At 38.1% G+C, this 18,949-nt stretch overlaps 1 protein-coding gene across 4 annotated transcripts in view; it reads right to left on the bottom strand.

Annotated features, from left to right (window-relative positions):
• Window positions 1-300: 300 nt before the first annotated feature.
• Window positions 301-18,949, bottom strand: part of LOC131163753 (protein LONG AFTER FAR-RED 3) — a 34,514-nt gene continuing 15,865 nt past the window's right edge. For 2 of the 4 annotated variants that reach the window (XM_058120463.1, XM_058120464.1), the window contains 8 exons: window positions 16,977-17,084; window positions 12,589-12,684; window positions 12,412-12,510; window positions 12,201-12,275; window positions 10,936-11,067; window positions 10,691-10,806; window positions 2,352-2,552; window positions 301-514 (listed from right to left, as the gene is read on the bottom strand). In XM_058120463.1, coding sequence (XP_057976446.1) covers window positions 2,378-2,552; window positions 10,691-10,806; window positions 10,936-11,067; window positions 12,201-12,275; window positions 12,412-12,510; window positions 12,589-12,684; window positions 16,977-17,084 — 801 coding nt within the window. In that variant the 3' untranslated portion in view covers window positions 301-514; window positions 2,352-2,377. Of the gene's footprint in view, window positions 515-1,980; window positions 2,553-10,690; window positions 10,807-10,935; window positions 11,068-12,200; window positions 12,276-12,411; window positions 12,511-12,588; window positions 12,685-16,976; window positions 17,085-18,949 lie in introns of those variants that run through there. The other 2 variants (XM_058120462.1, XM_058120466.1) reach the window with 2 other exon arrangements.

Raw genomic sequence — 18,949 nt, forward strand, 5'->3', positions numbered from 1 at the left:
ACATTAAATGCATATTGGCCACATATTGACATTAACTTAGTATTTCGCTTACTGAGCTGTGCCTCACCCCTACTTTACAAAATATCTTTTTAGGAAATCCTAGAGATCGGGTCTAGCGGGCTAGAGGAGCCGGGTTAGAGGTGTAAATTTATGTAGGTAGTGTGTAGATAGAGATTTTATTTTTGTTTAGTTTTATGAGATGTAATTATGTGAAAATTGATATATTTGTGTATAAAGATAGTTAGAATTCTGGTAATGTAATTTGAAGATTTTATATTTTATTTCCGTTGCGTATACGTGTTTTATATTTGATGAAAAGGTATTAGGTATATTGACGTCACTAAAGTAACACTCCGGACCCATGTGGCGAGTCAGGGTCGTTACATTTATGCCAAACATCAAAAGAAGAATGGGCAGTAGTGAGAGACTTTGAAGCTGAAATAGAAGGTGACATCAAATGATAAAGACCATTAATCAGTTTCCCCAAGCCAATCGTCCTCCATTGTTGCAAGTCCTGTATAAAATAAAAAGAAGAAAAAAAAAAAAAATGAAAGAACAAGAAAGATCTGAAATCAGTTTACTAGCAGAGATAAGATTGAATGTAAAAGAAGGAACACACAAAACATTCTTTAAAACTAAAGAATCAGAAAGCACAATGTCACCAATATAAGTAACAGGTGATTGAATACCATTAGGAAACATAACAAAACTCGAAATAATGGATGTAATAGAAGAAAAGAAAGTAACTGAGTTAACCATGTGGTCTGTAGCCCCGGTATCAATGATCCATGTAGTGGAAGGGGAGTTACCCGTAAGTGAAGCAAAAACATGTGACTGGGATGAAAAAGAAGAACAAGATGTCATGTGTGTTGGAATTAAAGAAGAAAAGGTGATTGCTGAGGCTGACAAAATTGGGCTGAATGAAGGCTAACAATTGCTGATATTGCTCTTAAGCAAAAGGCAATGATGGAGAATCAGATGTAGTTTCAGTAGAAACATTGTTGGCTGAACTTGGTGCTGTAAATTTAGACTTAGTAAATTTGTATCCTAGAGGAAAGCCATGCAACCGATAACATTTTTCCACAGTATGACCTGTTATACCACAATGCGAACAGACGGGATGATCTTTCTTGACAAAAGACTTTGTGTTTCTATGTGTGGAAGATGTTGGAACAGAAGAACTAATCATTGCAACTAGATCAAAAGGAGCAGATGGAACTGTAATCTGTCATTGACTCTCTTCTTGAAGCAAGAGAGAAAATACTTTGTTGATCGGCGAAAGAGGATCAAGTCAAAGAATTTAACCCTGTATGTGACTATAGGATTCATTTAATCCCATTAGAAATTGTAAAACATGATCATAATGTTGAAAATCCATAGATTGTATGGCACCACAAGAACAAGCAGGAACACAAGAACAGAAGGGAGAAGGACGATAGCTTTGAAGTTCATCCCAATAACCCTTCAATTGAGTATAATATTGAGTAATAGAAAATTGGCCTTGAAATAATTCTGAGATAGCTTTCTTAAGTTGAAAAATTTGAGGACCACTGCTGCAAGAGAAATGATCACGAAGATCCAACCAAATTGCACGAGCTGTGGTTGCATAGATGACACTAGCTGCAATTTCTTTAGAAATTGAATTGAGAAGCCATGCGACAACCATGCTATTACATTGGCTCCATGGATAGTGAAGATAGAATCAGAAGTCGGTGGTTAAGGGAGAGATCCATCAATGAAAGCTATTTTATTCTCTGTATTCAAAGAAGTGAGCATCGATCGACTCCATGTATGATAGTTGTCTCCAGTTAAAACATGAGAAACAAGCACAACACCTGGATGATCTAAATTGCTGAGATAATACGGATTGATAAAATCATCAATGGTTGATGATGAAGAAGGAGAGAATGAAGTTGGAGCATCGGCCATTTGAGAGGCTTGAGAAAAATGCTCTAAAATTGCTCTGATACCATATCAAGATTTGTGAAAATATTTCTATTGCATTACAATTGAATAAGAGTTTACAAGAGAGAATATAAATACAAGAAGATAATAACAAAAATCTTAACAACTTAATAACTAAACTATAACTATACTAAATTAGCCTGTTGTTGCTAACTATTTTGCTGCTGCTGTTGCTAACAAACTGCTGCAGGCTCAGGCTACTACTGCAGGCTCAGGCTACTATACTCTATTGTTGCCGCTACTTATTGTTGCTGCTCTGCTGCTGCTATCAACAATTCATGATAGAACCCCAATCTAATTTTGTGTTGCATTTTATTGAAAGACACATAGTTCTAAATTCAAAGTTCAAAATTTGTGCTCCCACAAAGGAAGCGTATTTCTCTCACCATTGCTTTCATGTGATCGTGGGCATTCAGGGGTGGGCTTGTTTACCGCCAACATATGTTGCCTCTATGGATGCAGATCCTTCTGCTGCAAAGTCATCCCAAGATTTGGTGGACAGGATAACAAAATCTGCCAGTTTTCCAGGTGATAATGATCCCAAATCATGATCAAGGAAGCATGCACGGGCAGCATAAATAGTGTATCTGCCAAAGAAGGATCAGGTTAGGAAAGAGGAAGAAAAAGTGAAGAAAACCAGAACAGTGATTACATAGTGAGACAATCAAACATTTCTAACGTGTATTTTATTAAAACTGTTAAACAAACAATCCCGGGTAGGTTAGGTAAATTTTAATTTCTAAATTTATTTCACTTATTTGGACTGTGCTGTCAGTTCACTGAAAGGTAATGGTACAATAATGTTGAAAATATGATACAATCGGCATGCATTTGTAGGCGGTACACGGCCTTGTCAGGTAGCAAGAGCAAAGCCAAAATATACACTACAAGAAAAGACACTCGCAAAAGCTAGACATGAGATGGATAATGTCCAAGTTCTCCTCTCCCGACAAAATTAGGGTTTCATTTGATCCCAAAAGATTTCAATAATGTCATCGATGACATGCAAAAGCGGTGGTTCATTTCAAAGCACACAACAGACTGCATTCATTTCTGCCACTGTTTCAATGTCTTCTAGTCCTACCTCCACAGCAAACTGGAATAGAAGTAACAAAAACAAGAATGCAAATTGGTTTCGCAAATCCTCCCAGCAGGTTGGTTTTGCTTGGCTTTAAGAACAGTTAGCCAAATATGAAACTAATTAAGGATACTTATTTTGCTTGTCAGAAGTCCCAATTATTATGGTGCAACCTAGGAACCCACCTTATACGCAGCCATATAAAATATACACACACATGCAGATTTTAGCAACTTAAATTCACCAATGAAATTGTTGAAGGTTCCACCAACTAGTTGTTACACTCTGGAGGAGCTCTTGGGTGGGCTTGATACACATGAGAGAATACTAACTTGACCCAAAAGTTTAAACTTATTATGATTTGAGCCAAACTATGTATATAAGCACTCATCATCTATTCAAATTTTCCAATGTGGGACAAGCTGACAAGTGGAATGCTCAACAATTTTCCCCTCACTTGTGAGTTCTAACTGCTCCCTCTTGAACGAAAACCGTCTCCATTCTAGGAGTAAGCTTAATTCCCCAACAGTTGCTCAAGTGAGCCTTACCACTAGCATCTTACATGCGTCGGATTGCGTTCCAAGTGCCTCTGAACCAATCCTACATCTCACGTCTTGACCCTATTCGGATCCATCCCTAACCTAGATAATCCTTATTGGCCTCGACCACACACTTGATCCTCCAACTGTTAGCACATTAGGAGAATTAACTTCACGTCTCGACTTTTTATGATGTCGCTCACCCAGAGTTACGAACTGTCGGATCTAATACCACTTGTTAGGACCGGAGGAGCCCATGGGTGGGCTTGATACATATGAGAGAATACCAACTTGACCCAAAAGCTTAAGTCTATTGGGATTTGGGCCCAATCATATATATAAGCACCCATCATCCACTCAAATTTTCTAATGTGGAACAAGCTCACAAGTGGAATTCTCAACACTAGCTCACTACCAAGGGACAGTACAAGAGAAATAAGATTGAATCTCTAATTTTTTTTTTGCTTATCTTGTGTGTGTTTGTGTGCGCGCGCACGAGAGAGAGATCCACAAGACCAGAATGGGTGATTCCTTCCTTAGTGGAGTGGATGTTTTATGGGTGTTGGGCAGGGGAACACATTGTGACCCAAAAAACTTGGTTTTAGAAGAGCATATTGTTTCTGAACTCAAGTTCTTGATTGTTCATGGCCTTAGGTACCGACTGAGAATTCAGGCTTCCATTAATTATAACTCCCATTCTCCTTTGTCTGTTTTAGAATCTCAAATTCTCAATTATGGTCTTCTACTTACTACCCTCCAGTTGAATGATTTAAGTGTCAGTGTCGCATCAGTTTCATATTGTAGTATGTTGAATTCTGTAGGTGTGGAGCCGCAGATAGCTGCACCAAACCAGCCACCATCTTTGACACTGGAGATGGATGGCCACCTGCTCTGCAGGCTTTGCTGAAACAGCGGCCACCTTCTTTGAATTTTGCTTCTCCCCTTCTGTATATATATATGTGGGTTGTAGTGAGGCATGTGTAGAGTTGAATGTGCTGTATGTGTAGAGTTGTGTGCAGCAGAGAGTTGTGAGAGTGTGTGTATTGCAGAGAGCAGAGAGCAGAGAGCAGAGAGGTGTGATAGTGAGAGAGAGTTGAGCAGTGGCTCCTCCGTGTATTATTTCTCCCAGATTATAGTGCAGTGGTGTGTGCTCCTGTGGACGTAGGTCAGTTTGGACCGAACCACGTAAATCCGGTGTTCCATTGTGTGTGCTTGTATTTTTCTTCGTGTGTGATTATTACTCCAGGTCGATTAATTCCCCAACAAATGGTATCAGAGATTTGATCGGAGTAAAATCGCCAGAGAAAAATTCCGGATTTTGAGCCCCTGTCCAGTAGCTCAAAATTTAATTTTGAGGCTACCATCGAACTCCTCTCGACAAAACGAAGCCAACGGCAGTAACCGGAGCTCAAACAGAGCTCGGACGAAGCCGCACGCACTCACACGTGCCACCGGCGAAATTACCGCCCTGCCACGCGCCCTCACGAGCCTTCACGCGCCGGCAACACGTCGGAGGAGGTCCTCACGCGCGCCCACGCGCTGGAGAGAGTCCGGCAAGCGTGCGGAGGTTGAAGACGCTGACGTCAGTGTCCACGTCAGCGAGAGCCGGAGCCGCGTCAGCGCCACGTCGTCTGTCTACGTCAGCGCCACGTCAACGGACCGCGCACAGTTAGCGCGCCACGTCGTCGGTCCACGTCAGCACACTGTCATCCGCACGTCAGCGCCCCGTGGCGCCTAGTCAGCGACACGTCAGCTGCCACGTCAGCCCCGGGCCCATGCCACGTCAGCAAGTGGACCCCACAGTGCCAGGTCAGCGTGGGTCCCACAGTGCCACGTCAGCAGTGGGCCCACGTGCCACGTCAGCAGGGTTGACCATTTTGACCAAGTTTGACCGAATGTTTGACTTGGTTTTTTGAAGCCATTTCGGGTCCGTTTTTCGAGCGACTTAAGCCATTTCTAGGGTTTTCGACCGTTCCAGATCCAACCGTGCTATCCGATTGAGCTAATTCCATCTCTAGATCAGTGAATCGAGATGTCGAACCAGAAAAGCTCTCACATCGAGATGTTTGACGGCACGAACTTCGGTTTCTGGAAAATGCAGATCGAGGATTTCTTGTTTGGTAAGGAGTTACACTTACCACTGATGGAGAAGCCAGAATCCATGAAGGAGAGCGAGTGGGAGCTGCTTGACCGAAAAGCCCTCGGAGTTGTGAGGATGACGTTGGCAAAGTCTGTTGCCTTCAATATCAAGCACTTGACAACCACCAAGTCCCTTATGGATGCGCTATCGAACATGTATGAGCAGCCATCAGCCGCAAATAAGGTATATCTAATGAAGAGACTGTTTACCATGAGCATGTCTGCAGGTGAAAGCTTCAACAGACACTTGAATAATTTCAACGAGTTGTCGGATCAACTCGCCTCGGTCGGGATTACCTTTGACAGTGAAATCCGTGCCCTATTAATTCTCAGCCAGCTGCCTGAGAGTTGGAAAGGTATTGTAACTGCGATCAGTAGCTCTGCAGGAAAATCGAAGCTGAAATACGACGAGGTTATCAACATGATTTTGACAGAGGAGATCAGAATGCAGTCGAACAATGCCTCCACTTCGAGTTCAGCTTTGAATGTGGAAAGCCGAGGAAAGGGAAGCGGGCATGGACGATCTAACAATCGTGGCAGATCCAGGACTAGGAGGTCCAAATCCAGAGATTCCAGAGGTACTCAGGACACAGGTTCTCAGAGCAGAAAAGTTATTGAGTGCTGGAACTGTGGAAAGACTGGTCATTACAAGAACCAGTGCAGAAGTCAGAAGAAAGATACGAGGGCAAAGACAGAAGCAAATATTGCTTCCGAGAATGATGATTTGTTGATCTGCTCTTTGGAGAGCAAAAAGGAGTCTTGGGTGTTAGACTCTGGAGCTTCATTCCATGCCACTTGCAGCAGAGATTGCCTGGAGGAGTATACATCAGGTAATTTCGGTAAAGTATATCTAGGCAACGATCAACCTTGCGACATTGCCGGTAAGGGGACAGTGAAGATCAAAATGAACGGGTCAGTATGGAAGCTGAAAGATGTCAGACATATTCCAGACCTGAGGAAGAATTTGATCTCAGTCGGTCAATTGGCAGATGAAGGTTATAACACATCTTTCATTGGTGATGAATGGAAGATTTCGAAAGGTGCATTGACAATTGCTCGAGGTAAGAAAAGTGGTACTCTTTATGTAACTCCTAATACATGTATGTCTATTACAGTTGCTACAGGAAATGATGATAGCAACTTATGGCATCAAAGACTCGGGCACCTGAGTGAGAAGGGACTCAGGGTGATGCACTCAAAGGGTAAGTTGAGTGATTTACAGTCGGTGAAGATTGACACATGTGAGGACTGCATATTTGGGAAACAGAAGAGAGTTAGTTTCCAGACAAATATCAGTACCCCGAAGAAGGAGAAACTTGAGCTAGTCCATTCAGATGCATGGGGACCAACAACCATTTCGTCTACAGGAGGAAAGCATTACTTCGTCACGTTTATCGATGATCATTCACGGAAGGTATGGGTTTACTTCCTGAAGTATAAATCTGATGTTTTCAATGCTTTTAAAAATTGGAAAGCAATGGTAGAAAACGAAACTGGTTTGAAAATCAAAAGGCCGAGAACTGATAACGGTGGAGAACATGTTGACACCGAGTTCAAGAAATTCTGCTATGAGCACGGCATCAGAATGGAAAGGACTGTGCCAGGTACGCCTCAACACAACGGCGTAGCCGAGCGAATGAACAGAATGTTGACAGAAAAAGCCAGAAGCATGCGTATGCAGTCAGGCTTGCCAAAGATGTTTTGGGCACATGCAGTCAACACAGCAGCTTATTTGATTAATAGAAGTCCTTCAGTACCATTGGACTATTGCCTACCAGAAGAAGTTTGGAGTAACATAGAGGTAAGACTTTCTCATTTGAAAGTTTTTGGTTGTGTTGCATATGTGCATATCAATGATCATGTCAGGGATAAGCTGGATCCAAAATCCCGGAAATGCACTTTCATCGGTTATGGCGGAGATGAATTAGGATACCGCATTTGGGATGATGAAAACAAAAAGGTGATCAGAAGTAGAAATGTGATTTTTGATGAAAAGGTGATGTACAAAGATAGGCACACAGCTGAATCCACCGAGCCAGTTCAGAGAGAACCAACCTGTGCAGATATGGATTATGTCCCAGATTGTGTCAGGACACAACAGCAAAATGCCGAGAGTCCTCAGGTGGAGGAACCAGTGGAGCAGATCGTCGCACCACCGCCTCCTACTCCAGCTCCGGAGCTTAGGAGATCTACTCGGCCTTATATACCAAACAGAAGGTATATAGATTATTTACTTCTTACAGATGGAGGAGAGCCTGAATGCTATGATGAAGCATGTCAGGCAAGAGATGCGAGCAAGTGGGAGCTTGCAATGAAGGACGAGATGAAGTCCCTTACCTCCAACAGAACGTGGGAACTAGCTGAGTTGCCCAAAGGTAAGAAGGCCCTTCACAACAAGTGGGTGTACAGAATCAAAGAGGAGCATAACGGCTCCAGGAGATACAAGGCTCGGTTGGTAGTTGAAGACTTCGAGCAAAAGGAAGGAATTGACTACACCGACATTTTTGCACCAGTTGTGAAATTGACAACCATCAGATCTGTTCTGAGTATTGTTGCCTCGGAGGGCTTACATCTTGAGCAGTTAGATGTGAAGACGGCGTTTCTTCACAGTGATCTTGAAGAGGAAATCTACATGCATCAACCAGAAGGATTCTCAGAGAAAGGTAAAGAGAATTTGGTGTGCAGGTTAAAGAAGAGCTTGTACGGTCTCAAACAAGCTCCCAGACAATGGTACCGGAAATTTGACGGCTTTATGCACAAGAATGATTTTCTAAAGTGTAATGCCGACCACTGTTGTTACTTCAAGAGGTATCAATATAACTATATCATTCTGTTATTGTATGTGGATGACATGTTGATCGCAGGACCAGATATAGAAGAGATCAGGAAATTGAAGCAGCAACTGTCAATGGAATTTGACATGAAAGACTTAGGCTCAGCGAAGCAGATACTTGGGATGCGAATCTCCAGAGATAAGCGACAGGGAATATTGCAGCTATCTCAGTCGGAGTACATTGGCCGTGTTCTACAGAGGTTTAACATGAGCAACGCCAAAGCAGTAAATACACCTTTGGCAGGACACTTTCGCCTCTCCAAGGATCAGGTTCCCCAGACTGATGAAGAGAAGGACTTCATGGCTAAGGTACCTTACGCCTCAGCCATTAGAAGTCTCATGTACGCTATGGTTTGTACCAGACCGGATATTGGCCAAGCAGTGGAAGCAGTCAGTAGATTCATGTCTAATCCAGGAAAGACTCACTGGGAAGCAGTGAAGTGGATCTTCAGGTACCTCAAAGGCACTACTGATAAGTGCTTATGTTTCGGCAAAGGAGAATTGAAAGTCAAAGGATATGTAGATGCCGATTTTGCTGGTGAAATTGATCACCGCAGGAGCACCACCGGATACATATTCACTGTTGGCACAACAGCTGTTAGTTGGATGTCGTAGATACAAAAGATTGTTGCCCTATCCACTACAGAAGCTGAGTACGTAGCAGTGACGGAAGCCAGCAAAGAGATGATTTGGCTTCAGGGTTTGTTGACAGAGCTTGGGTTGAAGCAGGAGAGGAATGTTTTGTACAGCGACAGTCAGAGTGCAATACATCTGGCAAAGAACTCCGCATTTCATTCCAGAACCAAACATATCGGATTGCGTTATCACTTCATCAGATCTCTATTAGAGGATGGAGTACTGACACTTGAAAAGATTCAAGGTAGCAGAAATCCAGCTGACATGTTAACAAAGGTGGTAACTATAGAAAAACTGAAGTTATGCTCAACTTCAGTTGGTCTTCATGATTGAAGACATACATAAGCACAACATTTGCATATACACTAGTTGAGATGCTATCTCCGCCTCCAAGTGGGAGATTGTTGAATTCTGCAGGTGTGGAGCCGCAGACAGCCGCACCAAACCAACCACCATCTTTGACACTGGAGATGGACGGCCACCTGCTCTGCAGGCTTTGCTGAAACAGCGGCCACCTTCTTTGAATTTTGCTCCTCCCCTCCTGTATATATATATGTGGGTTGTAGTGAGGCATGTGTAGAGTTGAATGTGCTGTATGTGTAGAGTTGTGTGCAGCAGAGAGTTGTGAGAGTGTGTGTATTGCAGAGAGCAGAGAGGTGTGATAGTGAGAGAGAGTTAAGCAGTGGCTCCTCCGTGTATTATTTCTCCCAGATTATAGTGCAGTGGTGTGTGCTCCCGTGGACGTAGGTCAGTTTGGACCGAACCACGTAAATCCGGTGTTCCATTGTGTGTGCTTGTATTTTTCTTCGTGTGTGATTATTACTCCAGGTCGATTAATTCCCCAACATAGTAGCTATTCCTAAATTGGTGATTTCCTATTATCACTGAACCATTCATTCCCCCATTCTTTCTTCATGAAAAAACTTCTCTTGATTTCTATTTCAAAAGAAAACCCCGCTCTAATCAAATCAAGCTGAATCAACCCAAATTGTATTTGCTGTTTTGGTTCTAGTGATTAAAGGGTTGCTTGACAGATATAAGACAGCAGGTTGTTTTGATTCTGATGCAACGATAAATTCACGCAATCCAAACCAAGTTACACTCCCTAATGAAGATCCTCAAAGCAGTCCACCCAAATTAATCACCTCAATTTAAATTGGGAACATCATCAGTCAGTTTAAATAACTTACTTCATTGTGAGACCTGAAGGTGATTTTTTTCTTGGTAAAATACGTCATGGTGATTTTAAAAATGGGAGGGATTCTACAGAGCTTCAAACCAAATAGGCAATAATTCAACAATCTTTTGGTTAGCCTTGCATCGGCAAACATGTACACATGTTCCTTATGCATTTTATTAGTCCCTCCTTTGTGTTTTAAACCAGAAATACCAGTCCACCATTTCAAATCACTGGATTTTAAGCTGATCAAAGAGAGTAGATTTTCTATAGTGAAACATATCCATACAGTTTTTCAAGATTAAGCTTTTAGGTTGCCTTACGCATTTAATGCATCCTTCAGTGAAATGCATTCAGACGGAATCCAGGCATTTTCCCAACCAGGAGGTATTCGTTTCATTGCTGTCCTGATACCGCCTAAAGGATTAATATTTGCTACCTGGAGCAGTACCAACATCAAAACAAGGAAATTGTATGTTCATAGTCACCGATCAAAACATGAAGATACTCCATTTTTTATAAGAAGAACTATGCATAAATACTAATAAGAGTGACTAAAAATTCTCACTGGCCAATCAGAACCAAATGCCAACTGTACGTTGTTAGCTAGCAGGGAATGAAATAGATAAGACTCATTTTGCGCTCTATCTGCCCCAAGTTTTTTGTCCATGGAGTCCGCATCATCCAGGAGGTGCTCTGGCTGAGAAGTAGGATTCAGCTATGTCATGAGAGCAAATAAATCTTTATCCCGATTAACAAACAAACAAAGAGTTTGTGACGAAAAATGTACCATAATGCAGCAGGAGTGTCTCCCTCAAACATAAAAAAAAAACTTACAAAATACGAATTGAAGCACTTAAAAAAATTTATAGTCAGAATAGAACTATTTTCTCTTTGTTCGACATGTCTATTGAGTATATATTTGGCATTGCTGAAAAATTCCAGAGACTTCACTTTTTGGTTCAACACAGGTATACTTCTTGAACTATCCACATCACATATGACCATGGTGTTAAATTTCCACGAAATTGTCGAAATTTCCATCAAAATTTTTGATTTCCGTCACCCTCGAAATCGAAATGGCAATCGATTTATGTCTTGCATAATTTCCGTCGAAATCTCAACGAATCATCCAAAATATATTGAAATCTTGAAATTTTAGCAAAACTAATCGAAATTTTCACTATACAATGAAATTTCGTCGGAATTTAAATGAGAGATTTAGACGTGAAGTGAAATTTCTCCTTTAATTTATTTTATATATTTTATTGAAACAAAAGATTAATACAAGTGCTTTTGAAATTATATGAAAAAATAAACTTACAGTAACATTTTATTTAACCATCTCTACATTATCATTATGAATTTCATTTGTATTAACTGAATATGTTTAATGTACATTATCGCACAAATATGTTTGATACACATAATATTTTACAACTTTTTTGCCTCATACAAAACATAGATGTATTTAATTTGTTATATATTAGTCCTAAAACTTATATTATTATGTTTTTTAACCATTTCTTAAGTTTCACAAAAAATTCCATGCTTTACTGCTAGTTTCCGTTATTTTTTCAAATTGACATCGAAATCGAAATTTCCGTACTTTTGGAGATTCGAAATTTGAGTCGAAATCGAAATTTAATACCTTGCATATACCCAAAGAAATGAAAAGAAGGTAATTTGGAAGCAGGCAGAAAGAAAGGAGAGAGAGCCCATTGCCCAAAACAAGTCCACAAACACCAAAACTTATAATAGTGCCATGGTTCCAATAATATACCTATGACGAAGAATAAGAAAAGGAGTGCAAAAAACATAAGCATGAAGAACCTGCACTGAAGCAAAAATCCCTAGTTCACCAAATCGGGCTGGTGTCCCTGGTGTCAAGTGCTGAGCATGCTCAATCTGAAATTAGAAACCAGCAGCTAAAGCTAAAATCTATTTATCATTAGAGAAGTCATCTCCTTTAGACCAAAACTTGCATCAAAAGAAATATTGAACTTATTATTGAATATTTTCATGTACTAGCAACTGAATTTACTCTAAATCTTCGATCCCTCATCCCATTCATAGAAAAAATTGATTCGTACAAATCCAGGATCAAGTCATTCGCTTTATCACCAATTGCATGAATAGCAACCTGAAACAAATCAAAACAAGTGTTATTAGCTTTGATACCAAGATGGAGAAGGGATTTAATCAAAAGACAAAAGAATACCTGAAGCTCAGACTTATCTGCTGCCAGAGTCATGTTGAATAAACTATCAAACTCCATCAATTGTAGGCCATAATTGTTTGGCTCATCAATGTATGGCTATTGAAACACATCATTGAACTCTGAGTTAAATTTTTTTTCAAAGACTAGATAAACTACAAACTTTATGTAACAGTAGATGCTAAATATTGCTCAGATATAGATATGTGAGCAAAATAAACTACAAACTCACATATGTTCATACTTATAAAGTAAGGGATAGGAGTTTCTGGGATTTGAAAGATGCAGGGAGACACTTGGTTTTGGAAGACTATACTCAGATATAGAAATGTGGATAAAGTTTACTGCTGAGACTGCTTGGGATGTAATCAGAGGAAAATACCAAAACTGAACTGATATAATCTGATATGAGTCAAGAGGCATGTTCCTAAACAATCATTTTTTTGTTGGATGGCTCTGCAAAATAGACTTCCTACACTGGTTAGACTTCCAAAATGGGGGAAAATTAGTGATCCAACTTGTAAGTTGTGTGAAAAAATGGGTTGGAAACAAGAAATTGCTTGCTCTTTGAGTGATGTTACCTAGCAAATTTATAGAAGATTCACAACCCTTTGCCACTTGAGTGATGCCTCAGGATATTGATTAGCTTTATATTCCAATACTAGTTAAATATTCTTTTCCAAAAAGAGTATCTTTGGTTAAAGTAAATTGTTAGGAATTTGTGTGATCAACGAATTATTCTAGTCTCTATCAATTAATTAATTAATTAATGTCAATCTACAGTACGTGCTTAGAATAACACAAATTTTAGGAGCCTCTAGAGCATGTAGCTTTATGGAAAGAAGCCTGGAACAGAATGATCTAAATATGTGTTTCTACTTCTAAAAGATTCCAAGGTTAATTTACATCCTAGATCTAGACAAAAGAAAGTGAAAAGTGTGATTAGGTGCAAAAGTAAATAAGTTGCATTCTAGGAAATTTGGGGTTATGGATTTGAATTGCGTGAATTTGGATCGACCTCCTTACAATTTCGCATTGAAAGTTGTCCATTTTCAGACAATTTCAAATTCAAGTTGCAAATTTGTATTTTCAATTTCCAAATGCTTTCAATAGGATTTCGTAAGTTAGTGAGTTAAGAAAATTGTGTAGAATAGTATAAAATTTATAAGCAAAGACAATTATGTGGTAAACATAGAGCTTATGATACTTTATAAACTAGACTAGATATAGAAGGAGAAAAAAATATTTATAAACTTGCTACAGTTAGAGAAAGAAAATGCAAAGATTTGGGAGATTTATTCGCAAAATTAGAGTTCTTGAAGTTAAGATGACATTAAAAAGATGAAAAGTGGGGAATCTATAGGACCAAATAAAATACCAATTGAAGTTTGGAATATTTAGGGGATAAAAAAAATATTTGGTTAACTAATCTATTCAACACTATTATTAAAAAAAAAATGCTATAATAACAGAGGAAAAGTGCATTAGTACCTTTATACAAAAACAAAAGCGATATTCAAAACTATAATAACTATCGTGAAATTAAGATTGAGTCATACGATGAAACTATGAGAAAAGGTAATAGAACATAGAATAAGACTAGAAGCGAGGATTTTAGAAAATCAATTTGGATTTTATGCCTAGGAGATCAACAACAGAAGCTATTTATCTTTTAAAAAGTTTAATGGAAAATTTTAGAAAAAAGAAAAGGGACTTGCATATGGTTTTTATTGACCTAGAGAAAGAATATGATAAATTTAGCTAGGAATTTCTTTAATGGGTCTTAGAAAAGAAGGGGGTATGTAGTAGATATACTAAGGTCATTAAAAATATATATAATAGAGTAGTGACTAACGTTAGGATTGTAGGAGGAGAATATAGAGATTTCGCAATCACAATAGGTGTACATCAAGGTTCTACTTTGAGTCCTTATCTTTTTACTTTAGTGATTGATGAACTTACTAGGAATATGCAAAATGAGATCCCTTGGTGTATGTTGTTTGCAGATGATCTCGTGTTGATTGATGATAGTAGAAGCGGTCTCAAATCTAAGCTAAAACTTTGGAGAGCCACATTAGAGTCTAAAGGATCTGAAATAAGACAGAATATATGAAATGTAATTTCAGTAATATAAAGAGTTGTAGTGGAGAGACAATTAAACTTGATAATCAAGATATTATTAACACTAATAAATTTCGATATCTTGGATCTATTATCCAAGCAAAAGGAGAAATTGAAGAAGATGCAGTGCATAGAATTAAAATAGGTTAGGTAAAATGGAGGAGTGCGTCAGGTGTGTTGTGTTATCATAGAGTACCCTTAAAATTAAAAGGAATTTTTATAAGACAGCTATAAGATCGACTATGCTTTATGGTTCAGAATGTTGGGCGACTAAGAAACAACATGTGCAAAAAGTAAAAGTTGCTGAAATGTGAATATTAAGGTGGATGAGTGGTATAACATTAAAAGACAAAGTAGGAAATGAGTATATATGCAATAATTTAGGCATAGCACTGGTTGAAGACAAAATAAGGGAGGGACAACTAGATGGTTTGGAGTTTAGACATTTAAAACGCAAGCCTAGTAGAGCGCCTATGAGGAGGAGTGAGTTAGTTATTGTTTTGGCATGAAAAGGGGTAGGAATAGACCTAAAATAACTTGGAATGAGGTAGCAAGGAAGGATTTAATAGCCCTTAATCTAATTAAGGAAAATACTCTCAATCGGGTGAATTGGCGCAAAAGGATTCATATAGCTGACCCCACCTAGTGGGACTTAAGGCTTGTTTGTTTGTTGCTGTTGTTGTTGTATAATAAACCTTCCATCATGTAAAGAATTGATGTGAACTAATAACCAGTCCCATATTCAATGAACTAAATATACCTACAACAGATTAGGAGTTAAAGAATGAATAACAAACTCTATGTGAAGTTAAATGTAATGGATTGATAACTATAACATGTCCAAATACAAACCCTACAAAATTATGGTTTTATGTTCATATAAGAGGAAGTATAGAAACCCACACCAGTAAGCTAGTTAATATTTAATAATAAATTTCAGAGTTCCTCCAATGTCTGTAAGAAAAGTGCCATGATTAAATAAAGCAACATTTGAACAGATGTTTTTGCACTTGGGTTTTAAAACATTATATTACAGATAAACTAGTACATAAATAATCATGGCAATTTTTTTTTTCTTTTTGAAAAAGGTCAATAAAAGGCTCAGAAAAAGAAAAAAGTAAATAGTAAAAATGCTGGAGCAGGAAGAAAATCTTAACAAAGTGCGTATAAAGTCTAATGCCATTGTTTGACAGAATGCCACAATTTTTTGCTCATATAAGAAAATGCTGACACTTGGATAGCTAAAGGTTAATGATAGGTTTCAAAATCTCTCTCTCTCTCTCTCTCTCACACGCACAGACACACACTACAGGTTACCGATAGACTTCATATATATATGTGTGTGTGTGTTTGTGCGTATATATCTGTATATGAGTGTGTATATATATATATATAAAAGACCAACGTATAAAAAAAGAAACAAGAAGCCAAGGAGAAAAGAAGCAACATTTGTACAGCAGTTTTTGCCCATTTAGGGCCCTATTACAGACATGGTCTTATTTCCATAAAAAATTTCAACTTTCTATTACTCTTCTTGAAACGACAATCAATTTTCATATAACAAAACTTCTGATGATATTTCCATGAATCATCCGGAATTTATTGAAACTAGAAAATAAGCAAGAACATTCAGAATTTTGAAATGCAATGCAAAATTGAACTAAGATATTAGCTATAACATTTTATTCGACCTTTAATGTCATGAATAGTTGTATTAGCATAATAACTGATATTTTGAATTGATTAATGAATTTCATTTATATTAATTGAATATGTTTAGTATGATTATTTTATAGATATAGCACCTTCGACACCACATACTTGTCAATTAGGTATTATGTTTACAATACTTTAGCTTTAAATTTTGCAATATTATATGTCTAACAGTTTTAAAGTTCCATTAAAAAAAATTCCGTGCTTTCCTACTAGTTCCTATGATTTTTTAAATGGAAATCATTAAATCAAAGTTGACATCAACATTGAAAAATTTCCTTACTTCTAAAGTCAAAACTTTCGTTGAACTCAAAATGTAAATCCTTGATTACAGATAATCTTGACTACAAACTTTTTTATAGAATAAATAAAAACATAAAAGCTCAAAAACAAAAAAATTATGGCCCATAAAAAAATAAAATTAGGGAAGTGGACACAAAGCCAGAATTCAAATGAACATATGCTATTAACAAAGCGTTTTTTTAAGAACCTGATATTAGTTTTTGACCAAGCGTGTTTTTAAAGTTTGATAAACTTTTTGACTATCTCATTCTTACCTCATAGAAGAGTGCACTATTAGATCCCACAGATCCATCAGCAAATGCTTTAACACCACCCAAGTAAATCCATTGACTGAGAACACGACCTGTCCTTAGGATGAGATCCTAAGCACAAACGGAAGACCCAAAAAAAAGTTATAACATTAATTTGATGATACCAAGTGCATTGAAGGGCTTGAAAGGGGAGAAATTTCCATAGAAACATAATTTTATTACAAAATCAATGCTAGAAATTACAAAGACATCTTATTAAATCAAATAACTACATAACACTCAAATAATTTTCTATACTGGCAGCAGTATTGATGATCAAAGCATAGTTTCCCCTTAGTCTTGCTGTCCATTAGTACTACTATCTGTATGCTTCACACAAGGTCTTAAATTTGGCATCAAGCATTCAATTCACCAAGCATCTCACTAAACATTATAGCCAAGGAGAGTCAACTGGTAGATTTGGGTGTATTTATTATTGTTAAAGTTCCAATTTCCAATTTCCATTGTTGACCCAGGGGATTGATTTGATGATAGCACAACTAAAGTGTTGTGTCTTGGTGTTGAATGTATGTCATTTTAAAGTACTTTGATGGTGTTTTTTATTTTTATTTTTTTCTTTTTTTATTTTTATTTCTGATGATTCCAAAACTATAACTGTAATGATCTATGTGTAGTTATTGCACTGAATACAAGACATGAGTTGAAACTTGTCTTCAATTTGAGTATGACTGGTCAGGACACAGCATGAGTTGACTCATGTAGAGCATAAACTGCTGACTTGTGGCAAGGTAGGTAGTGCATGAGTGTTAGGAGCGAGCTTGTTCAGGGTATTGTGCTTACTTGTGACCGCTTGTCTTGTGTACATGGGAGGGATAACCATAAATAGTGGTATAAATTTAATTCATTGAGTTTGTTAATGCCTTAGTGTAAAATGGGAGTATGACTCCTCGATTAGTTTAATGTTTCCTCATATCAAAGCTAGGATAGCATAGAAAACTCTTTAGGGGAGGATGAATCTTCTTCAATCATTGTAAAACTCACTAGCTTCTGCCAAAGTGTTCAGCCCATTTGCCTCTCTTGCTAAACACATGTTGACTATGGAGGTGTCAAAAATTAGTTATGTTGCTTTACTATTTACCATGTGGCTCTTGTCTACTTGTTTACTTGTTTATTACTTCCACTTACCTTTGTGTTAGATGGTTGAGAGTTTGTTCAGGTGGTGAAACCGTGGTATACTTACGGTTGACTAGTTAAGCAAAAGTGCTATAACTAGTTTTGCACTTTCATTCACAAGGTGTAAAGTATTCGTCCTGTGACAATGAACACACTTATGGTTGAGCAGAAGTGAAACTGCTCTCTTGTAAATATCCTTTATTACTTTGGATGGTTGTTTTGTGCTAATCTTGGTATGATTATTAACTTTTGCTGTAAACCCTACTTCTGGAGAGAGAGAGAGAGAGAGAGAGAGAGAGAGAGAGAGAGAGAGAGAGAGAGAATTCTGCAGAAAATCAGGAAAATTATGCAAGAAGGAAATCGACTACCATTTCGATTTCGAGGGTGATGGAAATCGGAAATTTTGACAATTTCGTGGAAATTTAAGGCCATGATTAAAATATATGTAGCTGTCAGCTTTTTGGTCTGAATATCCCTTCCATAGGGTTTGCTTTCATTATATAGAAGAAATTTATATAGTGGGTGCCATATTTTCAGGCAGATTTCCAGCATTTAAATGCTGCCAGAATTTCAGGCACATGCTGCCAGAATTTCAAGCACGTGTTCAGTGGCAGCATGCTGCCTGATTTGCAGCATTATTTACAGATGCTTTATACAATATAAATATAAACTAAACTACGCTATTTACATCATTGAATACAAGTTATTAAACATGTTTTCCCACACTCCCCCTCAAGCTAGTGAATAGGTATTTTACATTCCCAGCTTGGATATAATATTCTGAAACACTGAACTACTTAACC

Source organism: Malania oleifera, chromosome 9 (assembly GCF_029873635.1).
Source record: "Malania oleifera isolate guangnan ecotype guangnan chromosome 9, ASM2987363v1, whole genome shotgun sequence".
In the NCBI taxonomy this organism is placed as follows: Eukaryota; Viridiplantae; Streptophyta; class Magnoliopsida; order Santalales; family Ximeniaceae; genus Malania; species Malania oleifera.